The sequence below is a fragment of the Bemisia tabaci genome, chromosome 3 (genome assembly GCF_918797505.1).
Source record: "Bemisia tabaci chromosome 3, PGI_BMITA_v3".
In the NCBI taxonomy this organism is placed as follows: Eukaryota; Metazoa; Arthropoda; class Insecta; order Hemiptera; family Aleyrodidae; genus Bemisia; species Bemisia tabaci.
In genome coordinates, this window is record NC_092795.1 from 53,157,076 (window position 1) to 53,169,073 (window position 11,998).

The following is an 11,998-nucleotide window of genomic DNA, read 5'->3' on the forward strand; positions in this document are numbered from 1 at the left end:
GGGGAGGCGGTCAATGTCAGCGTTCCGTATTCCTCCCTATAGGTAAACATGATTATCACGGATATATCACCTGATTATCACGGTTACAACGGAAATATCAATGCGGAGTAATACATCGACTGTGGAAACTACCAGACCAAGTATTTCAATTTGCTACGTTGCAGACTACCTGTCATACTTTACTTTTAAATAGAAGACTACTCAGCGTCAATTTCTTAAAACTTCCGTAATTTTGCTTCCCTGTGCGAAGAAGGGCTGGGTCATTCCACGTCAACTGTGCCAGGCTCGGAACCCGACCCCCTCCGATTTGGCTGAAAATTGGTATACGGGGTCTTTACATCATTATAAGAAACTAATTTGAAGGGTTTTCCCATCCGACGCCCCGTTCGCGAGATATCGACCCCCAAAGATGGGGTGAATTTTAGCGATATTCAAAAAAGCCCGTTTTAGCGATTCTCATTTTCTCGACTTCCCTCTCTTTGACTCTCCATAGCGAGACTCTGTATCAATCCATCATACTTTGAAAGAGTGTTTCTAGACCAATTTTTCATGTAGATTCTGAATATGCCATCAAAATTGAGCTAAAAATTATTTAAACGGCCGTAATTTAGAGTTTTTTAAAATTTACGATTTTTTCGCCATTCAATGTTCAAACTGAATTATCTAAAAAACAGTCTCTCCGATTTTCGATTTTTTTTTTATACTTCAAGCTTAGGATATATACTTTCGGTTGATATACTTTTTTCAATTGCCATCGGACGGTTAAGGGCCTAAAAAGATTCAAATAGGCCAAAAAAGGTCAAAAATTGGTAAAAAAAGACGATTTTTTTACATTTTAATCCAAATATTTCGATAATGAACACTTCAATTAACGATGTTTTCCCCCAGTTTACCCTCTAAAATGTATAAAATCAGACTATCGACGCTTTCCATACATTTACCGATCGATTAACGGCCTGATGGAAACCGGAAACCGACCGAAAATCCTCGAAATTGACGCAAAAAGACGATTTTTCACACCGTAACCGATGCTTTCCATAGATTGTGACTGCAATTTCCAATTTTCTCTCTCTATTTCAACCTTAAGGTATATACTTTCGAGTAATAAACACTTACTAACGTGCATCGATGGGGCACGGATTTAAACGGAAATGAAAACCGGCCGGAAATGCTCAAAAATAACGGAAAAAGGCGATTTATTGCATAGTCAGGGAAGCATGTGTTCGAAAATTACGTCCCGTTTGCACGTTTGTGATGCAAGTTTACTCCTTCATTTTGGTCCCTAGAATGAGAAAATCTTTGGTGGACTATCCGCTTTTGATGCCAAGGCCCCAAAAACAAGATGGCGGCCAAAATGGAGGCTGAAATTGAAATGTTGGTGAAACGGCACAAAACGTCAAGAGAGATGTCGATCCTCATGTTTTTTGAATCGTAGATTCCAAAAAAATTGTCATACAGACCCCTCGACCCACGGAAATGACCAAAATCCAAGATGGCGGCCGATTTTGGCTCTTTAATGGCTAAAACGTCAAATGAGGAGGAAAGAGAGGAGTAAACACTCCAGATATCTGTTTTCGAGGTCACCGATTCCAAAAAAATAGGAGAAAAAAACATCTCATGCCAAATGGTACTGATTTGGACCATGCAAAGGCCGAACTCGGCAGTCATTCTGATTAGAGTGTTCAGAAACACTCTATAATCGGGACCTCTCGACCCACGGAAATGCACAAAATCCAAGATGGCGGCGATTTTGGCTCCTGAATGGTTAAAACGTCAAATGCGGAGCAAAGTTCCAGCAAGTGTGTTTTGAGCCACTGAATCTGAAAATTGCGTTTATAATTCCCGACCACCCCTCAGTCTTCCAGAAAACTGACCAGGATAATGACAATTTTTCCGGGCGGAATCGACTTTTCCAGAAAATCGGCCTGTTGCAAAGTTTTGCTGGATCAAAAATAAGATTTGGTAGTACTATAGAAATGTCTCAAAAATCACGATGAGCGGATCGGCAAAGTCTAAAATGTACTCCTTACTTCACAATTTGCATAAGAAATTTGCGTTTTCTTAGCTTCCCGCCTCAAAAACGATACCACGGCAAAGGTGAACGTTTCGTTAGAGGAGTCATATTCCATCCAACCCCTGCTTACAAGGATACTACGCAATATTCAACATAGCTGACGCCAATCCACACAAAACGCTTGAGATGGGACGATGATTCTAACCACTTGATAACAATCGGCGTGTTTACACATTCTGAATCTACATGAAAAATTGGTTTAGATACACTCTTTTAAAGTATGATGAATTGATACAGAGTCTCGCTATGGAGAGTCAAAGAGAGGGAAGTCGAGAAAATGAGAATCACTAAAACGGGCTTTTTTGAATATCGCTAAAATTCACCCCATCTTTGGGGGTCGATATCTCGCGAACGGGGCGTCGGATGGGAAAACCCTTCAAATTAGTTTCTTAGAATGATGTAAAGACCCCGTATACCAATTTTCAGCCAAATCGGAGGGGGTCGGGTTCCGAGCCTGGCACAGTTGACGTGGAATGACCCGGCTTTAAAAAAATGATTAAAAATAGAGAAAAGTAGACAAAAAAGAATTTTATCTTTGTCAGGAATCCGGTTGCTATGTAAACATATTATTATAAATTACGAGATATTAAATAGTATCAATCCAAAAGACAAACGAGCAAAAAAATTTTAGTGAACATGTTTTTGAATGATGTTAAAAAAAGGCTAATACCAAAATAAAGGAGAACTGAAGAAAAAATATTTACATTAATTTTGTCAGCACCTCAGCCTCAGCCATAGTTTAATGCGAGAAACTTTAGCTTCCTCAACTAAAGTGAAAAGCAAAGGAGGCTCTAAAGATCCAAAAAGACGGAACGCCTTCAATCTTTTGTTTACATTGTTAAAAAATATATTAACCTTAATCAAGGCAGTATATAATGTTCTTGCTGCGCAATTTACTTTATTTGCGCAATATGCTAGGCTTGGTAAGGGCGCAGTAAAGGTGCGGGAGAAACAAGCAAAGCGCCATCAGTTCATAATGCATGTGATGAACTCTAAACAAACATCAAAACGCCTGAATACAACTGTTCGAGCTCCTCGGATGTCCGTGATGCATACGCACGCCAGTGAAGGCGTTTTTACTCTTCAGGCACTTACCGTCTCACCCGGAGAGGCGCAGCAAGGTGGCATGGCACGATGGGCAGGTCTACAGGAATCCAAAAAGACGGAGCGCAAAGAAATATCTTAGCCATGAATAGTTGCTTAGCACATCGCGATTTCAAAACCAAAGCACAAAAGGTATTCAACCCGACGCATGTGTGTAACTAATCGTCTCTGTCTTTTGAATTCTCGCAGTTTTACCCGCCGCCACGGAAAAAAGGTGAGTGCCGGAAAGTCAAAACGCCTTCTCTTCTGCGCGTATGCATCACGTATATCCACGAAGCCCAAGGCATTAAGGCGTTACTGATCAAAAGGTCCTTCATTATTACGATTTCACATTCTATTAAAATATTACAAGAACTCATCGTTTAATTCCATACATTGCTACCTGGAACGGAAAAGAAACCCTCGATACGCCGTAGCTTGATGTGCTACAAGAGGAGGATCCCCATCTGAAAATGTTGATATTTGGGGAAAGGGGTGCCGGTGCCCCCTCCCGTAGCCCCCGTGATGACGGGAGGTCGTGACCCTCCAAAAAAATTGCCCTGTATGATCAGGACAACAGTCCCAACCGGAGCATTTTATCCCATTAATGAAAAATTGAGGGTCTATCGAACGTTTCTTTTGCCCATCTTGGTACTGCGTAAATGCTCTTAGGATTGAATCCAAAGATCTAATGCAACCGGACCCCCCTCCCCTCATTTTTTGGAGGATGAAGGAAACTATAATAGCAGCCGGTAACTTCAAACTCATTGTCGAACTTTTGACATTTTCATGATATTTGATGGTAAATTTGGCAAATTTTGGACGGTATTTAGTAAAAAAGAGACGAAGTCCCCTTATCAAGCCAATGAAGCTTATCGTGAACCTATTGTCACGGCTTTTAACCTCTTATACAATGAACCTTGTCTTCTTCATCAAGCGAAAAGATTACGCAATCATTAAACCACAGAAAGGGGCAGTGTTTTCTTTTCGATAGACGAGTGAGAATGGAAACGAAGTGAATATTGGTACATTGTAAGGGGGGGGGGGTTGGTTTCTTGTTGATACAAAGGAATTTCATACTTTTTCCAAGTGATTTATGAATATGTTGAAGGAAAATAGTCAAATCAGGCATTTTGTCAAATGCCTAGGCAAATAGTCAAATATTCTTACTTAGACTGAAATTTTGATTTTTTACCCTAATTTTAGACAAAATAATTCTTTGCTCCTGTAAGGAAGAATTCTCTGTAAACATATGCACCGTACGATAATATTTTAACGAGTTTTAGTTACTGAACGTACATTTATCTTAAAATTTTCGGCACGTCATAAAACATGGAACTTTAACAATTTTTTCATTCAAACGTACGAGAGGCATTCGAAAAGGGAGGAACAAGGAGTGTTCGCGGATTTGAAGAGTTCCTCTTCCCAAAATATTGAAAACTCGGGAACTCCTCGCCATAATTTTACAGAATTCCGTATACTGTCGAAATTTGACTACCAGCCTAGGCATTTGATGAAATTCCTGATTTAACTATTCGCCGTCGACAAATACAAATTGAGTGTAGTGTAAGTCAGTGAATGTTCCATCAACGCTCTACGGCACAAGATGGCTTCTCCTAGAAACAGTTTAGTTAACGGGTTTGGTGTCCTATGGCCCATTCTCGTTTTGGTGAAGACGAATGACGTCTTGCTGTCCACCGAGGAAGTCCAAGCAAAATTTAAGGAAGCCGGGATTGTGAGCGATCTGATTACTGCGGCACCTAAGCATGCGATGGAGGCAAGTAGTTTGAAATACAATGCTTATGCGCCTGGAAAGTCCGTTTTAAAAGGTACCACCAGAGAATTTTTTGTGGCATTCAATAGATTGGTTAATTGATGAACGATTCACGACTCTCTTGGACGCCGCAAATCAGGAAAGTGCTCATTATCTGGTATGAAAATTTAAAAAAAGACGGAAAATCATCTTGAACACAGGCACATAGTAAATTAATGGGCTTGATAGCCTTCTATATATGAGCTTCAGTATTTTTCAGTAATTCCAGTATTTCTAGCCAAGGATCTGGCGATCGGAACTTTCAGTGTTTTTTCCAATGATTTTTCCGAAGTTTCGATCCAAGAAGCAGAGGCGGATCCAGCAATTTGGCAACACCGGATTTCCTCCATTTAAACCTATGCTAAATACTCGATTCTTATCGGAGCACTTGACCCCTCCAAGTATTGATACATTTCCATAGGTTCAAATGGAGAAAAGACAATGTTGCCAATTTGCTGGATCCGCCAATGCCAAGAGGGTCACAAAGGCGCTATCTTTAAGTAAAATATTTGATGGACGGGTTGAAAAATATTGAAGAATTCATGCCCTTTCGCCAATTTTCCGGGTCTTCATCTGATACGCGGGATTTTGAGGTCTTTTTTCAGGGATATTTTTGCGCCTGCAGACATTTTTAAAAGTCCCATCCCAGAAATCTAAAAATGGCTAATAATAATCGAGCACATTTGATTGCACGCATCTGGTGTCCAATTGCTGCGCTTTTAAGGCTTGCATGAAAGTGTTTGTTTTTCTCATTTTTGTAGACCAAAGTCTCTCTGACTTTAAATTCTTTGGTGTTAAGTTATAGGTGGTCTATAATACTACTACAGTCAAATTTGGGAACGAGCTCTCGCGGGAAGAGTTTGAAACAACGCCAACGAAACTAGGATGGCCTGCAGAAAGGGACGATACTACACTATCATATTCACAGGTTGGTTTTTGTTTGGTTCGTATACCGTTGAGTATGGAAGGAGAATTAACTTGCATTTATACAAAAGTCGGCGAGCAGGCCGATTTTTGAAATTGATAGACTAAGCTGTAGACAAAGAAGACTAATCGAGCATATGTTACTTCAGCTAGTATAGTTATTGCTGTTCCCACAGGAATCACAATTTTTAGATGGTTGGCCACTTTGGGTGGAATAACATCTAATAAATTTAGTAATCTTGTTCCTTGATTTACAAGTTTTCTCTTTTTGTTTACGATGGGTGGTCAAGCTGAAATTATTCTTGGCAATTCTGTTGAAGTCTGCTTGCATTACATTTACACTACACTTGCTTGGATATGGAGGGATCCTATTGGTGGAAGCGGGTGCTTGCAATGGACAAAAGAGGAGGTAATAGACTATCTGACTGGAACCCTCGAGAGATCCTTCAGTTAGTCCAGCATTTTCACCCTTAGTCTATGGGAACCACCCATTTTAACCGATAGGATCGCTCTATACCCTCGACTTTCTCTCATTTTTGTCATGGGAACGGAGTTCCCCATGATATTACAATCGTTCCGTTGCTATCGCTATGGGATTCCCTATACCTCTGCGACCTTGAGCGTTTCGCCCAGTCTCCGATTTTTGGTTGATTTTCCGATGTATCAAAAACCGTTGTATTTTTTAGCCAATCATGTCTCTGCGTCAAGTTGTGTTGATTTGTAAAATTTGCTTTCAGCGAGTTTTTTTCCACCTTGAGATGTCGTGTCTGACTGGTAAATCTGCGCAGAACCACGAAGTTCCGTTTTTGGGCAAATTCTTTTTTTTTGGGAGGTTCTGATTGGTTATTTTTCGCCATCAGTTTTCTGTTCGTTGGTGCAAAAGATCGCCTACCTCGGTGTTCTTGAGAAGCCGCCATTATCCCACCTCAAATTTGAAAAATAGAAGTAAAGAAATAATAACCATCGTACAAGGTGGAAAATTGTTCTGGAGGACTCGTTACGGATCAAGAAGTCAAAATCAGAGCTCGATTGATTGATTTAATTCATGGATACGCAAATATTGCCTTAGCTCAACTGCCGCGATCGGAATGCATGCTGGGATGAACCTCGAGACGCATTAAAACAGTGCGAACCATGGCTCCTACAGCAATGCGCTTCATATCCCAAAAGCAGTCAAGGTCTCTTGTGATAAGTCCCGCCCATTGCCCTAGTCTTTTAAATGCTATTTTTACTCTCGCTCACGTGGAATCCGTTATAGCCTAGTTGACTAAACCGCCTCGTAATTTTGATAAGGTGCAGGCAATAGGCGATCGGGAGTTCGATACCCGACGATGGTGTTACTTTTTAATGGTTGTATTGAATGGTAGACTAATCATCAAAAAATAATTAATACTAGATGATAAATGTACGAACATTTTCTCGTGAGTTAATATGTTAAACAAAAATACTGGAATATACCTCCTTCATATAATCAGCCACATGTTCCCCCAAATTAATGACGTTATTTTCTTTTTTCAATAAAGTTAATTTGCATTCAACGTTCGTAAGTTAAGCAAAAAGTACCTATTGATACAAATAGAAAGACATGAAAATAGTATGTCTAACATTTCAGTTGTTTTTTTTTTTTTTTATTTATTTTTTGTTTTTTTTGTTTTTTCAATAAAACAAATTGACTGGGACTAGAATCATCGTATCTCTGAAGACAAAAGCTAAGTTTTTTGATACAGAATTACTGATATATTCATCCTTTATATAATCAGGGAGATGTTGACCCAAATATTGATGTACACTTTCTCTGTTCGCCCAAATTAATGATGGTATTTTCTTTTTTCAATAAAATTAATTTACATTCCACGTTCTTAAAGCAATATTTTTCTCCAAAATTCAGCAAAAAATAACAATTTATACCTACGCAAAAAGTAAATAAATAAATAAAGCAATGACATGAAAGTAGTATAGGTATTACACATCTAACATTTCGGTTACATCTATTTGAATGAAAAAAATGGCAACTTAGGAAGCACATAGGTCACTTATCAACGGTGAAACTACCAAACCTCGTATCTCGGTTTGCGACGTCGCAGACTTCCTGTCATACTTTATTTTTTAAATGAAAAGCTACTTATTGTCCAGTCTTGAAAATTTTCGTGATTTTTCCTCTTCGTGCGGAGAAAATTCTGTGAAAATTTCAAGGAATGATATTGATTTGGTCTACTTCAAAAAAATAAAATGTGAGCGGAGATTTTTAAACACCGCAAACGAGATACGTGATTTGGTAGTTTCACCGTCGTTATGATGCGTATTCGGGCATATGCGTAGAGTAAAAATATCATACTTTACGCCGAAAAAACGAAACTGAAAGTTAAATGCGTTAACTTCCAAAAAACCATACATAATCCAACGAAAATAAATAATTGGTAAATAACAGCTTTCTTGTATGCAAAGAAAAAAAATTAAAAATGTTAAAAAAGAGATGTCGACACAAAATTACATAGCCCCTTCAATTCTGAAGATACTACAAACGAACTGTACCTTAAAATTGTCATATCCCAGAAGCAAAAGTTCCCATGACGAATATTGCTATCGCTAGCGATTGCAAAAACCAACTTGTTTTATTCTATAAATGAAACACTTTACTTCACGTTAAACTGAGAAAGCATCTGCGATTTTTCTTCTCTGTGTTAAAAAATACAGACAAATTTTTGTTTAATTATTTTATTTATTTTTTCCCTCCTAGATCCAGACGTTCCTAAACGTTCGTTACCGATTGATAAAGAATGGCAACACTGGTTAGTGGGAAATATCCCTGAATGTGACTACCTTAAAGGAGAAGTTCTCTCACCTTATATCGGTGGTCTACCTTATCATTTGAAATGTAAGTACTCTCTCTGCTGTTATTTCCCGATATGCTGACCTAACTTACTTTACGCCCGAATTCATCAATGTGTGCCTTTGAAACCACTCTTATAGTCAAAGTCCAATTTACTATGTTTATCTATTTTTTTATCTCTTATTTTGACTATATTTTTGACTTTCGAAGGGCAGACATAAAATATTATCAGGGACGTGCACATAATAATGTAAATGGACCCTCTCCCTCAAAGAATTCCTAGCTACGCCACAGCATCTATCTGAAGATGAATGATCGCAAAATTAAAAAATAAGAAACACCGAAAAATTATTCCGCCATTTGCCATAGTCATTCGTCAATTTTTTTTTCTTTTTTTTCTTTTTTTTTAAATTTCAAAGAGTCTCATTGATCTTCTTTTATTCCTCATAGACCCGCATAGGTACGTGTTTCTAGTATACTTACAGCCGGACCCAACACCCATTAAATTTGACGAGCCTCGCCTTCGTGAAAAGTAAGTAACTTCTCCTTACCACGCATCATTATCACTTTAAAAACATACAAATCAATAGCCACTGAAAACGATGTAATACATGACGTCATGACGCGTCCTTCACTGATTTTTTACGATTTCAATCTAATTTTTTCAAGAATATAAAAAGTCTAAGCTATCGATCTGTAATCAACGCATGAAATGTTCATTCTTGTGCATTATTGAAGACATCCAGATCTGAGCGCCTTTCATCAAATCGTCGTTTCTCCGACGAAAGAACGTTCCAAGGTTGCAAATTGACCAAAAAATTTAATTTTTTACAAGAATGTATACTTGCGCAACTTTTGTTGAAGAATTTTCCTATTTTCGCCTGTGATCAATGAAATTTTTCGTTAAAAATTTCCACGATCCTCCTGGTACAAATGCAATTTGCGCGGAGAAATTTGGCAACATTGAAATGTAAATACCTTTTTTCGTGGGGAAAACGACGTTATGACCCGCTTCAGGAGGTTTACATTTTACTTTTTTATTTTTTCCTTGACAAACTGGTTCTAACATTTGCTTTCAGACCTGTTGAGACAGAGCGATATCACTTTAACACGGGTGAATTCACTGAGAAGTATAACCTTGGCATTCCCATCGCGGGAAACTTTTTCGTAGCAGGGTTCGATCCGGACCCGACGCCAACTTTACCGCCGATCCTTAGAGGATTCTTAACAACAGGTGGAGAACAGATGCAAGACAATACGACGACTCCGAAAACAAGCTAAAAAGTCGATCTTCAATTTAAGAATTCAAAAAGACAGACTGAAAAAATATATTCTCTTCTGTTTCTGTTTCGTGTTTCCTCTCTTTTCTGCCCTTGTTCGCACTTATATCGGTTGAGAAATGGCTGAAAATGCAAGTCTTTTCAGTTCAGATGCAACTCGATGCCTAAGCAACAATACCGCCTATCTGCAAACTGACAATGTTGTAGGTCGAAGACAAACTTCGCCATTTTTGTAATTTTGAGGTGTGATTTGCAATTCTTTATACATTTCAACGTTAATACAGAGCTTTAATGCGGAGTTGAAAAAAAAAATTAAAAATTCCAGCTTGCGTATTTTTATTGTAGAATGCAGCCAAGTTGCTGACTCATTTTTGCTGTAATCGTCAGATAGGCGGTAATGTCCATCAGCCATCGAACTGCATACATAAATGTTTGGTTTTTATTAGAGGAACTGAAAAGCAACGTATGTTTGACTTGAAAAAAAAAACCACTGAATAAAAATGCGGGACAAACTACTCCGACTTGGAAGATTAAACTTACTTAAGCCGGGATTTCCTCCAAATACATTTCGGCGCGGTTTCGCAGCGCCTCATACCAATGGACCAATTGCAGACTTTTGCTGGAGTAAAAATGAGAGTTCTTTCTTATAGGAAATGGGTCAAAAATCACGATGAGCGCATCGGCGAAGTCTGGGATGCACTTCTAACTTCACAATTCGCGTAAGAATGTGCGTTTTTTTTAGCTTCCCGCTTCAAAAACGATACCTCGGCACAGGTGAACATTTCGTTAGAGGAGTCGCTCCATTCGGCCCTTGCGTACTAGAATGTTTTGCAGTACTCAACATAACCGACGCTACCGAGACGGATCTTTATCAACGCGAGGAAATCGAGAATTTCTTACGCAGATTGTGAAGTTAGGAGTGAATTTCAGACTTTGTTGATGCGATTTTTGAGCCATTTTCTATAAAAAAAACAACCCTTATTTTTGCTCTAGCAAAAGTTTGCAATAGGCCCATTGGATTACACTGTGCAATTTGGAACTACAATTTGTGGCTCAATTTAGAAGCAACGATTGTATCATTAATTTCCCTATGTATATTTTTTATTATAATTTATATATTTATTTCTTTAATAAATATTGTTACAAGATTTACAGAAATCAGGGTGAAATCACATTGGCACACTGCTTACCCCTGGTTACAACAATTACAATGATGTATGGGAAAATATAAGTTACTAGTCTACAGTTGTAAACGAGACATGAAAGTGCTAGTAATAAATATTTTAATACTTATTTGTTCTACTCATCCACTTAGGTTTATCTACATTAATTAATATTATGAATTGGAGGGAAAAACCTTTCGGAAAGCAGGGTGGAAAATCCAATTCTTTATATACTGCGCTGTTTAAAGTAATGGAAGCTTCTCTACTAGAAGAGCCTTATGTACTTTGTTTTCAAGGACGAGCCAGAATTTGTGGCCCCTAATATTTGCAAAACGATGTCCAAGTGTAATGAGAGCCCGTATTAAAAGTTACGGGCGCCAAGCGTCGACATGACTCCTTCGGTGACAGACCACGGAAATCCGTAAATTAATACAATGAGATCGGAGAGAAAGCTACTACGGAGCAAAATTAAAAAACGCCTTCAAATGAGAATGATACCCCGCAATACATTGCAGGTCGTATAGTTGTATCATTCTTATGTTAGATATTTACTTACATCTTTTACATCAAAAGTAACTCCATTCCACACATGAGTGTCTGATGCCGTGATTTCTTCCAAATGCTTGTCGGCCCTTCCGACCCGCACCAATAAGCATTGGAGGAAATCGTTTATTTTTTTTTTCATGTAGAATACGATGGATGTAATAATGACCTTTCAACTCACCATAACCGACAGGAACACTACACGCAATAGTTTACAAATTCAAATGACATCAATATGATAATTACTGAAATCTATATTTCCTCACGATCGAGCATGAGATTAAAAAG

The 11,998-nt window shown here is 38.4% G+C and overlaps 1 protein-coding gene across 3 annotated transcripts; it reads left to right on the forward strand.

The window, feature by feature from the left end:
- Positions 1 to 4,373: 4,373 nt before the first annotated feature.
- On the forward strand, positions 4,374 to 10,069 carry LOC140224323 (protein D2-like). Of its 3 annotated transcripts, none has more exons than XM_072298817.1 (5): positions 4,374 to 4,934; positions 5,770 to 5,898; positions 8,632 to 8,769; positions 9,175 to 9,256; positions 9,804 to 10,069. In XM_072298817.1, the coding sequence occupies exons 2-5, from the start codon at positions 5,856 to 5,858 to the stop codon at positions 10,003 to 10,005; spliced, it is 465 nt and encodes a 154-aa protein (XP_072154918.1). In that variant the 5' UTR covers positions 4,374 to 4,934; positions 5,770 to 5,855; the 3' UTR covers positions 10,006 to 10,069. The 3 variants fall into 3 exon arrangements, with proteins under 3 accessions (XP_072154918.1, XP_072154917.1, XP_072154916.1); XM_072298816.1 differs by having other exon boundaries at positions 4,376 to 4,934; positions 5,776 to 5,898; XM_072298815.1 differs by lacking the exons at positions 4,374 to 4,934; positions 5,770 to 5,898 and adding an exon at positions 6,237 to 6,303.
- The last annotated feature ends 1,929 nt before the right edge of the window (positions 10,070 to 11,998 follow it).